At 38.8% G+C, this 13730-nt stretch overlaps 1 protein-coding gene across 1 annotated transcript in view; it reads right to left on the bottom strand.

The window, feature by feature from the left end:
- Positions 1-2425: 2425 nt before the first annotated feature.
- The window catches only part of trim8a (tripartite motif containing 8a), a 29338-nt gene continuing 18033 nt past the window's right edge, over positions 2426-13730 (bottom strand). Inside the window, exons 2-6 of the mRNA XM_067385736.1 lie at positions 10972-11067; positions 7723-7956; positions 7147-7178; positions 6929-7044; positions 2426-5425 (exon numbers count right to left, since the gene is read on the bottom strand). Coding sequence (XP_067241837.1) covers positions 4797-5425; positions 6929-7044; positions 7147-7178; positions 7723-7956; positions 10972-11067 — 1107 coding nt within the window. The 3' untranslated portion in view covers positions 2426-4796. The remainder of the gene's footprint in view (positions 5426-6928; positions 7045-7146; positions 7179-7722; positions 7957-10971; positions 11068-13730) is intronic.

Here is a 13730-nt window from a genome sequence, read left to right as displayed (position 1 = left end):
GCCCCTTTGCAACTCTAGTTCGAACAGCCACAAAAGACCGCCTACTGACTTAATGCGTAAACATTATGGGAAGCGTGCTAGCCAGATAAGATTTAAACTTTGTTGGCTGGAGACCCAATTTTGGTTGGAAGATGAAAAATGTACCAAACACAATGTTCTCTCACCATTCCTGATTTCTAACACGCACCCACAGCGTACGGTCGGTCTTGCGGCTGTTAGAGCAGAAGCGAAAGCTGATGCTCTCCGGGTTTTCCTGTCATCTCCGGGCGTGTTCATATGTAAATTGCACAAGCTTATGCTGTCCATTAAATTGAAAGATCTGAAAAAGCCATACCCTTCCCTTGAAGAAATCAGGACAGAACAGGGTTGAAAGTGGACAAAAGAGACAGATTAAAATACCAGGTGTAAACAGGAGTGTCACCCTCGTCCACTCGTGAGCCGATCAAAATTCATCTTAATACCAGGCATAAACAGGGCCATACATACAGGTTCTGTATTAAGCAGCAGATAAAGTATTGAATGAAAAGTGTTTCTGTTGCTACATGAAAACATCGTAAATGTCTGTGTATTTGACAAATAATCCACTTAATCTGTGATAAAGTACGCAAACACAGCGCAAGCATCACTACGGGAAGCAGAAAGCGCTTCACGTCTCCATTTTCAACTCCCCCACTGCATGCAATCAGCAAATCTTGTCAATCGGTTAAATCCAGCCACAGCTGAAGTCAAACAAACCAACTATTTTGCTAAGCATGTTTGAATCCAGAACAGACTAATTGCAAGAATCCAGAATTAGACGGAATATTCATGCTGAACATTTGCGTTCTTGTGATCAGGCCCTCTCTAAGTGTGTCCGCTCTCTAATCTGCAAGTTCTCAAACTACATTAAACATGTAGCAAAACAAATCTGAAAGTGCAAATGTGATCAACACCAGCAAAGCCTTCATCGTGGGACACTGTTCCCCGTAATAACTGGGCAGGTTTTAATAATTGATGGCAAAAGAAGAGTAAGCAAAAGTGACTGTTGCAGAAAAACAAGAGGCTTTAGACTACAGCTGGTCTGTGCTGGGCTCAAAAGGTACAGAAGACCTTGAAGCCATTGTACAAACATGCCCACACCCTCAAATTTTCACACAATCCCCATGTTTGAGGTGCTTTTTATATTCCTTTTCACTTCAGGCCTCACATACATCCGTATGTAATCACATGTATAGAGGAGTTGAGCCAGGCAGCCTCTGTTGTGTCTTGCAATCGATCCTTCCGGAAGGCTACAGTCCTCCCACGGGCTGCAATGAGCCAGCATGAGCAGCCAGCGTGATTAACATCATGGGACGGCAGAGCTCAGAAAAACAAACCCATTGTGGAGCTCTCGCGAGCATATGGCGTGTCCACCCACAGCAAGCAGGAGGAAAAAAGAGGGGAGAGTCTAGTCAGATTTCTAATTGGTCACAAATTGTTGACTGTGCTGGTCTGAGAGCGCAGTAAGAGTGAATGTATGGGGTTTGTGGGAGGAGAGGGGCTGGAACATTACACTTTATAAATAAATGATGAGCTGCTCTTCAAGCCTGATTACTTCCCCCATCCCCTTTCTACTCCAGCCAGCCCTGCGCCCCCATCCCACCATGCTTTAATGGAAAAATGTGACTGATGCCCCCATTGACCCATAAGGAAGAGCTGGAAAGTCTGGCATCAGTCTTTAGGCTGCTATATTTAAATGATTTAAAAGTGGTCTTTGCTTCTTTCTTTCTTTTTTTTTCTTTTTCAGAAGCCACATATTTCGCTCAAGTTTTCGCTTCGGACTTGCCCATAATGCTGTTACTATCTTGTAAACAAATGATTAAACTTCCTCACGAATGATTAACTTCACTTCAAACATAACCTCCAAACCTGTTTTGATAATCAACAACAAGGTCTAGGGGCAAATGATCCAAGACAAACAGGGTCATGCTTGATTTGTGGGATTTTCGTTGGGAGCAGAGATCTGCAACCCGATAAAATATTTTAGAGCTTGAACGTATGTTCATATAATATACAGTATAAAAATGTCAATGGTGTTATAAAATATTGTTCATTTACACAATGTTTCCAGGTAAAGAAATCACATTTTTCAAATTAGGCTATCTCATATATCCAGGTTTTTCAAGACAGTGGTAACTCTGGTTCTTCAAAGAAAAATATCTTGATTTTTAGTTGTTTTAACTTATTTTAAAGGGGACCTATTATGCAAGAATCACTTTTAAAAGGAACACAGATGTGTCAGCAGTATGTGTAAACAACCATCCTATAATGGTAAATCCACCCAGTCCTTTTAAAATTCCCCTTAAATCATAAACAAGTCTCTCCAAAACAAGGGGTTCCAGATTTTGGAAGCCCCGCCCCCAACTGGCAACAGAATCTGCCCTATTAGCTTAGCTCCTCCCCTGAGTGAGCACAGTCCGCCATTTTTATCTCCTCACCAGAGCGTTAAGCAGCAGCATTCAAGTAACAAATGTATTCTTATTCAAGTCATTTAAACAAGAGCAGTGAGTGATTTTCTGTTTTCATTTTGTTTGGTTCATATTAACAGCATATATACACTCTAAAAACTGCTGGGTTAAATATGGACAAAACCAGGGATTGGGTTGTTTTCACCCAGCCATTTTTTTCAACCAATTTTGGATTTATTTTTTTAGCCAGCAATATAGTAATATAGTAAAAGGCGTGTTTTTGCTCACCCCCAAATAGGGGCAAATTTGTGGGGTATTTTAAGCTTGACCAGACCAGAGACTTATATTACATCATGTGAAAGAGGGCATAATATGTGCCTTTTAACCCAACCTGCTGGGTTTGTCCATATTTTACCCAGCTTGGGTTTTTTTAACCCAGCATTTTTTAGAGTGTAGCTGTAAGTGCTGTATATTATGCTGATTTCACTTTAATAGACAGATCTAATATACACATGCAATTTCTTTACTTGCTGTTTATGTTCACAGACATAACCGACTGTGTTTGCGAACTTTGTGTTTTTGACATAACCTTGTGTGTATTTGACGATGGAAAAAGCAAAAAAACGTGTAAGAGAAATCAGTTTAATACTCAAAGCGCCGTCTGACAGCCAGCTTTCTGTGCGCATGCTTCGCATGTGTGGGCTCAGAAAACTATATATCAGAAGTTTAAACCATTTAAACACGTGCAAATAATTAACTTTCATGATGATGAAGAACTGCAATGTCACGTGAGCATAGCTGCGATAGAGATGATAATCAAAACCAAACAGACGTTTTGTTCGTTTTTGGCAGAGTATCCGAGACACAAGCTGTAGGCTCCGCCCTCTTCTGTAAAGTGGGTGGGGAGCAGCAGCTCATTTGCATTTAAAGACACATGCACGAAAACAGCATGTTTTTCCTTCCACTCAAAAATGGGCATTTGCAACATGGTATAATAAATGATCTGTGAGGTATTTTGAGCTGAAACTTCAGACACATTCTGGGGACACCTGAGACTTACATCTTGTAAAAAGGTCACACTTAGAAGCTTTCTGAGGCCCCTTGGTTGCGAATCACTGCATTAGAAGCTCCATAGTTTTGAGCCACGACTTCAGCCAGCAAAAAGAAAACTACATTACAAAATTACAAAAGAGATTTCGCACACGTCTGTTTAAACCAGCATTTAATACTCTTTTGAAGCACATTTATTTTGATTTCCAAATGTATGCAGTCCATCCAGTTTTCTTGTATAAAATATGTGGAAAAAAAGTCAACTGTTCTCTAGTCTCACTCAGTTGAGTCTTTTTGGATTTCTGAGTGCACAGAAAGGCTTTCCTGCATGCCTACAATCACAAACAGGAAGATTTTCAGCATGTTCATGACAATCAGTGTTCCACGGTGACCACACAGGGCTTCACCGACTAAAACAGGAAGTATATCTACACCGTTATAAGACTCAGAGGTGTGTATAGGCACCAATCATCCTGAACATGCTTCACATTTGCTTAAATGCAGGAAATAACATTATCTGACAGGAAGCAGAATCCAGAAGTACTTCAGACGCAATAGCTCATGACATGCTTGGTGGAACCTCTTTGAGTGAAGCCTCCAAAGAACCTGGACTGAGTTTTTGTACTGATCTTTTACAGCCTACCGAAAATTAATGAAAAATATTAATACATAATTGTAAACATAACAGAAAAAACAAGAACTTCTGGCCTCTAAGGAATGTAAGTAACACGTCAAACCATAATTGCGGTTACCTGTGGAGCGGTTCAGCAGAAACTTAAGCCCAAAATCTCAAGGTGCAGTAGAGGTGAAATGATAAATAATAAACAGACTCTATCCCTCTTTTTTAATAACAATATTCCCCATCTACCGATAATAGAACTGTAGAAGTTTAATAGCAATGTTAAAAGGAATCTTTAGCACAACCAACCAGATTCCCGATGCCCTAAAGGCAGGAAGAGGGGAAGTGAAAGGAGTTAAAACTAACTCCATGTACAAGTGATCATTATCTGCTCTGGGTCAGAACCCTCTGCAATTATCCAAAATCTGTTTGTAATTTTAAAAACTCAGCTGGGTCCCGCCTCCACATTTCTCAAAGAAAGATTCCCTTATTATTTTACTCAGGGACAGACAAGGTTTTAATGCTTAAGTTGGAAGAGATTGGTGTTTTGAAGCCGAGAGGCTTGCATTGCATGATAGAAAGTGCTGTTTTCCTTTTAACTGTGATGTTAACAAGCCTGATTTTGAAAGTCAGGCGGGAAAAAATGTCTATGAAGGAAATTATCTGAGTTATCGGAGATAAACCGGAGATGCAGTGGAAGGTTAACTGGTGACGTATGGTTTAGTGGAAGATTGCCCATACAATCCATAGAAATCAGGGTGCCTGTGGCTCTGTGAGGCGTCGATCCAGTCGTGCATGGAGAGCCCTTGGAGGGGCTGGGACATTGAGGCCGTGGAGGGCAGGGGGTGCGAGTACTCCTGTGTCCAAGGGAAAGATCCCGAGCGAGGGTAGGGAGGATGGCCGCGGTGGTTCGATATGGAGGGGACGCTAGAGCAGTAGCAGTTGTCCATCGTGCACATGAGAATCTTACGCCCACCGTACTGTGGCAGCATGGCCTGCTGGGATGAGCTGGGATTGGGGTAGTCAGCTGGAGTAAAAACAGAGCTGGAATGATGGACCGATTGGGCGCTGCTGCTACTGCTGAGGCCTACAATGTGCTGGGTGGAGCTACAGGGAGCCATGGGCGGCTGTGACGTCGGCCCGTCGGTGGAGCTGGAACCTTGACCCAGGAACTGCTGTTTGCTCATGGGGCCTGACGAGGAATCCAGCAGGCTGGTGCTGCTTTCAGGGAAGGCCGTGGAGTGTTTGCGTTTCTCACCCCCGGAGGTATTCGCACTGGAGGGGTGGACAGATATGCTCTGGAGGAAGTGTGAGGGAGTACTGAATGGTGCTGGAAACAAGGGGACAGAAGATAAAGAGTTTGATTTGAGGAAAAATATATATATATATATATATATGTTGAACAGAAATGTTTTTGCAAGCCAAGTTAGTGGTTCTCTGTTGGATCAACTCCCAGATTTTACTTTGGATATCATGTAACGACAACAAAAAACAAGAGCAAAAATTGTTTATTATATAAAAATTTAAAAAAGGTCCTCAAAACCAATATTTATTTTTTCTTAGGGTACGTTTACACAACGACATACTAAAAATGGATATGTTTTTTCTTTGTGTTTTTCTCGTACAGATAACAAAGTTGTCAAAACGATCCCCATTCACACGGATCCACGAAAACGACTAAAAATGCTGTGTTATGCCGCCAGGCCAGTAGATGGCGATGTCACTTTGTAAACAAACACTATGCGCCTATAGATGGAACCAAGCGTGCCACGCGAGTCCTGAAAAGTGAAGCCAAAGCGTCTCGATCGTCCTTAGATGGCTGGATGCAGTAGGTCATAAACCCCGCCCTTTCCATGTAATGTAATGGGGTGTGAGACAAACTAAACAGTGAAATTACACATCAAATATTATGGTTTCTGTCATTTTAGGCAGTTTTTAATCATGCCGATGTTAAAGTGTTCATTCTTTAAATAAGTTTGTTTTTTATTAGTTATTTGATGCTATAAAAACATCAATGTTTTATGATGTCATGATTGACAGCTGAGATTGACAGCTTCTCTGAGCGAAGTCGTCACTGAAGCATTTTCTCTGGATCTTCGGGAGGAGATTGGAGCTTTAATTTCTACATTTCCAGAACTGTTTATTTCACACCGACATAATGAGTTGTACTGCAGTATTAACCAAATCTGCAGGAGTGTGGGTGGGACCTTGATATTGCAGCTCAAACTCACTACTGCGCAGACTCGGGCTCCAAGTTCATTATGCGCAGACTCGGGACTCAAGATGTCAGTGCCTTATTGGCACACTGGCAGCTTCAGTTACTACAATGGAAGAGAGTGAAGGTGCGTCGTCCATCTTTTTTTACCGTCTATGGATGGAACCTGTAATACGCATGACGTCACCATTTTCACAAATTCACATTTTGTTATTTACATGAAGACGATAACGGTATCGTTTTCAAAAACTTTGAATCTCATTTTTAAAAGTTTGCATTTTCAGGCCCTCAAAACGCCATTGTCGTGTGAATGAACGTCCAAAACGCATAAAAAGCTTTGTGTTTTTTGTTGAAAACAGTGTTGTGTAATCGTCCCCTTATTTCTTCAATGTTTTATACGTTTTTGAGATTTTTGAGGATGAAGGCATTCCAGGGTCAATGACGAATAAGAGATAATGAAAAAAATCTTTTATAATCTAGTAAACACGTTCCAAGAATTTTTTTATTGATGTTGGTTTCTTATGGGTTTGGCAAACTTTTTATACCAGAACCCATGAACCAACTAGAAAAGTTGTGCGACACACCATTTAATGAGCCGCTGAGTACGTTTCTACTTACCTTCCAGTATTTTTCTCAAGTTCTTTTCCTTTTTTGAGACTTCAGACAGGAATATTTTGGAATTAAGATGACCCACTTTGTAAGGAGGCAGAACACTGCCTGTACATGAGGTTGATCTGTAAAAAGACCATTTGATATCACCAGATTACTATATATATATTCAAAAATATTTAATAAAAAAACTTTAATGTCAATACTTTGTTTCATAAAGGACATACCTATCCATGAGTATTTTCACTGGTTTTGTGTTCTACAAAGCAAAAGAAAACAGAGCAAAATATTAATCTTACTGCAGTCTACAAGCTCCTGCTTGACTGCCTCTTTGTCTGTAAACATGGAAAAATCTGGAAGTGCAGATATGCTGATAACAACCACACACAGACAGGGAAGCATTTCTCACAGGTATGGACACATTCACACTGTGTATTTATGAGAGCGTGTGGCTGAGTGCAAGGGGATTTCTAGCAAAAGTCAAAGGAGAGAGTGCTTAAAGAAATATTCACTATGTCCGAAACCCAAGACAGCCGCCTTATTGCCCAGTCAGACAGAGAGTGCCTTTATATGAAGGAAACTGGTTTCAGAAAGACTTCCAAGAAACCATGACATAATGTTTAATAATCAAAAACTAATTTAAGGCAATATTCTGTTTTTTACTTGCTAGACGTGGAATCATACATTGAAAACAATAGAATTATGAATTAAAAGTCCCCACCCACAGGACTAGGATATCATAGGCCGTTAAGGATGACCAGATGAATGCATCTGTGAAGGGTGGAAAAGTGAATCGACCTCACCTTCATGATGTTAATATTCTCCGCCTTGTCAAACACAACTTGGACAGAGCTGAGCAGTTTCTTGGCCTCCTGACGGCGTGCATTGAGCTGGAGGGTTTGGGTTGAGTTCTCCTGGCAGTATTTGGTGTGTGCTTTATCCAGCACCTCCAGAGTTCTCCCCAGGTCATCTTCTAAGAGCTGGTGCATTTTGTGATACTGCACACGCACCTCCTCCTTCAGCTGCTGTACCTTATCCTGCATAACAAACACAGGATGCACACTGAATTTCTATAATTTCCCTAAATGTAAAAACCTTAACCAAAATCTCCCTGTAGGAAAGAAAACACAGACTTTATCTTTGTAATTTGTTTTATAGACAGCAGTGAAATTAAATGGAAAATAAATTAATTGCCCCTATTTATGCTTTTTCAGAGACTACCTTTCATGTTGTGTATTATTTAGCTGTTTATGAATGTAAACGGTCTGCAAAGTTTTAAAGATCAAAGTGCACGATAAATGGAGTTACTGTCTCCCAAAAGAAAGAACAGATTCTGAACTGCTGAAACGAGTAGTCAGAAATTCCAGTCTTACTTAATGCTCAAACCTACGTAGGTATCTAACAAATTGCATAATGCCAGCCTATGGTCTTTTTTGGCTGCCCGCAAACAGCATCTACTGTGACTCTCAAACACTGTAGTTGCAGCTGAAGCCTGGAAGATTTTGGTCTGTGTTGTCGACATGTTGAGAAGACACTTCTTTCTGTGCTGCAAAAGCAAATCTACTTTGCATGCACTTCCAAAGGATGAGGACTCAGGCTTGAATTGATAACGTAAAACCGGCACTAGGCTTGCTGCGATTGTCAGTGTTGATAGTGTTACCAGTGTTCAGTGTTACATCACTTGCCCGCCACAGAGCACTATCAAACTCATTCAGAATCAAATGTAAACATCCAAATAAATACCATACTTGCGTGATTAGACATGCTGCATGACGAACACTTTGTAAAGATCCATTTTGAGGGTTATATTAGCTGTGTGAACTTTGTTTATGCTGGTTAAGGCAAGCGCGAGCTCCGGGGGAGAGGAGCACGAGATTTAAAGGGGCCGCAACCTGAATCGGTGCATATTTAATGATGCCCCAAAATAGGCAATTAAAAAAATGTATTAAAAAAAAAATGTATAGGGTATTTTGAGCTGAAACTTCACAGACACATTCAGGGGACACCTTAGACTTATATTACATCTTTTAAAAAGACACCTTTAAACTGACACCATCATTACTGTTCGTATCACTGTGTTTACAAATGCTAAGAATATCTGAAATTCAGATATGGTAATAGCAGTTTTCTTTCAGACACACACTGTAAGCAGTAGACCAATCACAACAGACTGGGCAATCGGAGTAGAGTAGGCTGTCAAAAAAGTGGGGTTTAGAAAGACTGAATCCTTTATCGAACCGTTTCAGACACTGTGAGAAAAGAGCTGATGCTGCAATGTATATTATGACAATGTTTTTTGACCTTAGATGGATGTAAAGCTAATGTAGGAGACCTCCAAAACAAAACAAGGAACCATTAAAATAGCATAATAGGGGCACTTAAGTTTTTCCACTTCTCAGATGTTTATCCTGAGAAAAATCCCAATTAAATTCTCATCTGCTGTAGAGTTTCAGAAGAGGACATTTCACAATGTGCCAGACTGTGCTCAGATTTCACCAAAGTCTGCAATCAAAAGGCATTTATTTTAATATAAACTTCATTAATATTATCCCAAAAGCAAATGATCTGGGCTATACTATCCACATTGATTTAACAGCTCTGTATTATTCATGTACTGTAAAAATTATCATGACAACTTTTAGGAGAAATATCTCAGACAATGTTGATTAATGAATGAACCTGAATTTTCCAAGTAAATCTTAATAGAGCTTTGAAAGGTCAACCGCTGACCGACAGCAAAAATGAGCGAAATTCTACTTCCCGACGAAATAAAAAAGGTAGAAAACAACAACAATGTACATCTGATGGTGTAAAAGGGTTTGTAGAGCAACTTACGAAACAGACCTTTGAAGGGTTAATAGCCTATGAGATGCACAAAAGACTGAAATGTATCTGTGCCATCTAAATGATATTCTGAAATCTTGATATACTTTCACAAGATCATCTGTAACCACACACCACCTTTTAATTTTAGAAAAGCTTGTATACAGGGTCCAAAATTAACTTTTTACTTTACTGGCCATTAAACTGTATTTTGCTGATATATTTGTCTTTATGAACATAAAATTACCAAATTCATATTCAGTATCATTTTAGTATTATTTATATACTAAACAATACAGTTATATAGCAACTTTAATAGTAAATAATATACCATTATAGTATTAGTGTTTATTAATATTTTTTAGTGTTATTATAGTGTTTAAATCAGTTTAAGATTAAACATTTTTGTTATGTGCTGTCATTTTTATTAGGTTTTTTTTTTTATATATTCGTATTTACTTTCATTTATTGTTATTTAAATTTAAGTTTTAGTAATTTTAGTACTTCGTTTTTTTAAGTTTAGGTTTTTCATGTAATATTTATATTGTACTTTATTTTAGCTTTATTTCAATCAACGAAAACCATTTTTAATAGTTTCAGTTAACAGTAACAACACTGGCAATATTTGTGTGAAAATGTGCAAGTCATTATGTCACTCGATATGAGTCATTCACAAAAAGTTTGATTTTGTTCTCAATAATTTTCTTTATGTAGCTTAATGTGAGAGCATTCCACATGCATCTTTCACTTTTGTTTTGGCATTTTAAATAAAATATAAATTACTTGTTTTGTCAGAAAATTTTATTCTGGTTCATGTAAACATGTTGAACGAAAAGTGTTTATGTATTTGATTGCATTAGCTTCCTTAGACTTTAATTTTAACTTATTTTGAATATTCATTGTCATTTTCATATTTTTATGTTGTAGAATTGTAGAAGCTAATGGAGATCCAAATCTGAAATCTGGGGAATTTGATCCGACCTCTCCTTGACAGTATTATTTTGTAGTACAACACTTGTATAATACATTTTCCTTAAAGACAAAAATAAAACTGCAGACAGGAAGAAAAGGCCTACATACGGTTTAAGCACAGACACTGCCATGTCATACCAAAACCAGCCTCTTACATATTCATTAGCTGCAGTAGAGGGTGAGGGGAGAGACATGCAGACAGAGAGACAGAGTAAGACAGAGGTGTGTGTGCTCATGTCGTATCAATGTGTCTTTACCTCCACCAGTACTTTGTCAGACTCCAACTTATACAGCTGCTCCTCGATGTCTTTCACTCGGTCGTCAATGCGATCCTGCTGCTTCATTAACATATGCTGGAGGGAAGAAAAAAAGACAACACAAATCAAAAAATGTTTCCACAGATCCATGATCTGCCAAACTCAGCAAAACAGGATGACTCAAGGTTCAAGATACATCTGAACGATTAACTATTTTTAGAAATATCCGTAACTCTTTACAATAAAGTTCCATTTACATTAGTAAACATAAACTAACAAAATATACTTACTTTAGTAAAAACAGTAAATTGTACATAATTACAAGCAACAAACCCTAAACCAAACCATAATCCTAACCTTAAAGTGCTCCTTGATTATGATTTCACTTTTGTATGTAATGTTTGCGTGTGTAATGTTGCTGTTGGAGCAAAAACAAAATCTGCAAAGTTACAACGCTCAAAGTTCAATGCAAAGGGAGATATTTTCCTTTACAGGAATCACTTTTTAAGGACTACAACAAATGGCTGGTAGGGACTACAACAAGCTTCTTCCCGGGTTGGTGACATCACAAACCCCAAAATTTACATAAACCCCACCCCCGAGAACACGTAACAAAGGGGGCGGGGCCATGTTGGGCTGCTTTAGAGAAGAGGAAGAGTTGTTGTAGTAGAATGTTGTTGCCGTCATTTTATGCCAGACTGCTTCACAAATGAGGGTCAATTCAATGCTGGATTTGCACAAAAGATGAACATGACGGCACATGCTAGTCGATGAGATGAATCAACTCCACAGCAACTACATAAATTTATCCACTAACCATTCAGAAACGTCCAGTTTCATTCTAAAAGTTGTAACTTCTTCCTGAGTCTCTCCATCAGTGTCGACTCCGGCATGAGCTGTTAAAGCTCCGCCCTCTTCTGGAAAGGGGGCGGGGAGCAGCAGCTCATTTGCATTTAAAGGGACACACACAAAAATTGTGTGTTTTTGCTCACACCTAAACAGGGACAAATTTGACAAGCTATAATAAAGATCTGTGGGGTATTTTGAGCTGAAACTTCACGGACACATTCCGGGGACACCAGAGACTTATATTACATCTTGTGAAAGGAGCATAATAGGTCACCTTTAATTCATATTTTTGTTATATTGTATTTGTCCTATTGTTTGTAATTTGCTTCTTTTTTCTTATTTTTAATAACAGAAATTAGATGAAACAACGCAAAAATATATAGTGATATATATATTGTTATCGTGAAATAAAATTTCTCATAATATGAAATAAGAATATGGTCATATCACCCACCTAGTTCATGGTAATTACAACATTTACTAAAACATTATTCAAATCAAAAGTTGCATCTGTTAGTATTATTTAATGGACCTGAACTAACAATGAACAGTTGCATTTGTATTAACTAATGTGCTCATTGTTAGCTAAATTTTAATTAATGCAACTAAAGTAATCTAATAGGACCTTGTTGTAAAGTGTTACCAAAATATTTTTAATTTTAAAGTCAAGCAACAAAAGCCATGCATTCTTCTCCATCTACTCCAAAATACAACCCCAAACATCCCACAGGCCCTCTCTATAACATCCCAAAAAAAAATCTTATTTCAGTAAATGAGTGAAACAAAACATGTCGGCAATGAGACTAATTCATCAGAATCACGTTTGCTGTGTGATTCTGCCTGCTATTAGGTGTCTGGACAGGTTTTAAATTGGATTCAGAGGAAGCCACTAACCCCAAAGCTCCCCCATCCCCCAGCCAAATCAAAGCCTGACAGTGTGCTGAAGCTTTTATAATCCCCTTTATACTCGGTTTCACATGCCCACGAGAAGAACACTGTACCTCACCACACCAAAGTCCAGAGGATGCTGAATAACAAGCCAATTTAGTCGTTTAATCACACAAACGTCCATGCAACATTCAAAAGGCCGATTGCAAAGGGAGAATTCAGCTGTCATGACAACAATAACGCACATTGTGCATGCACGAGTGTGCGCATTAATAAGTGTGGAAATTTGAAGCAGAGCGAGAGGGGGCAAGGCCGTCTCAGGCTCTCATTTTGCTCGCTATCTCTCCCTTTGTTTGCACGGGCTTCTTTCAGTGTCAGTGACAGATTGTCATGTTATCCCTGCATAGTGAGATGTGCACGAGACCGCTGCAGGATCTATAGGTCACATGAGAGGAGAAGCATTCTTGGGGCCTAAAGCAACTGGGCTCCTGCAAACCCCTGCATGGATGCCAAACATACAACATCTCTACAGTCAACAGTTAACAGCACTCACTGGTCACCATGGACACAGATACAGCGCAACGGTCCGGTAAAAGTAAAAATCGTATTCATTTTCTCCTTACAGACATGCCATGAGCTCACAAGACCTTTATTTATAAAAAAAAAAAATAAAGTTTAAATGCCAAATAACAATGAAGTACTACATTACCCACAATTATGAAGTGAGATCCACCAATCAGAGAACTTGCTGTATCACTATATACTGATATACTATATACTGAACCTGTTAAGTTTTGTAAGGGAACACCCTGAGGTTTGTAAGTTGATGAAAAGCTAATAATTAAATAAATCCTAAAAATGTGAAATTAAAATAAATAAATAGGGATGCACAATTAATCAAAATAAAATTTAAATTGCAATAGGGCTTAGTGCGATTATCAAATTGCAAAGTTCTCACTAGCAGCTCATGATCCAGTGTTTTCAGTGTCTCAGAGAAGCTCAATTCACAGAAAATGCTGCTT

Source organism: Chanodichthys erythropterus, chromosome 5, assembly GCF_024489055.1.
Source record: "Chanodichthys erythropterus isolate Z2021 chromosome 5, ASM2448905v1, whole genome shotgun sequence".
In the NCBI taxonomy this organism is placed as follows: domain Eukaryota; kingdom Metazoa; phylum Chordata; class Actinopteri; order Cypriniformes; family Xenocyprididae; genus Chanodichthys; species Chanodichthys erythropterus.
Note: the sequence above shows the minus strand (reverse complement) of the source record. Positions and strands in the feature narration are given on the sequence as shown.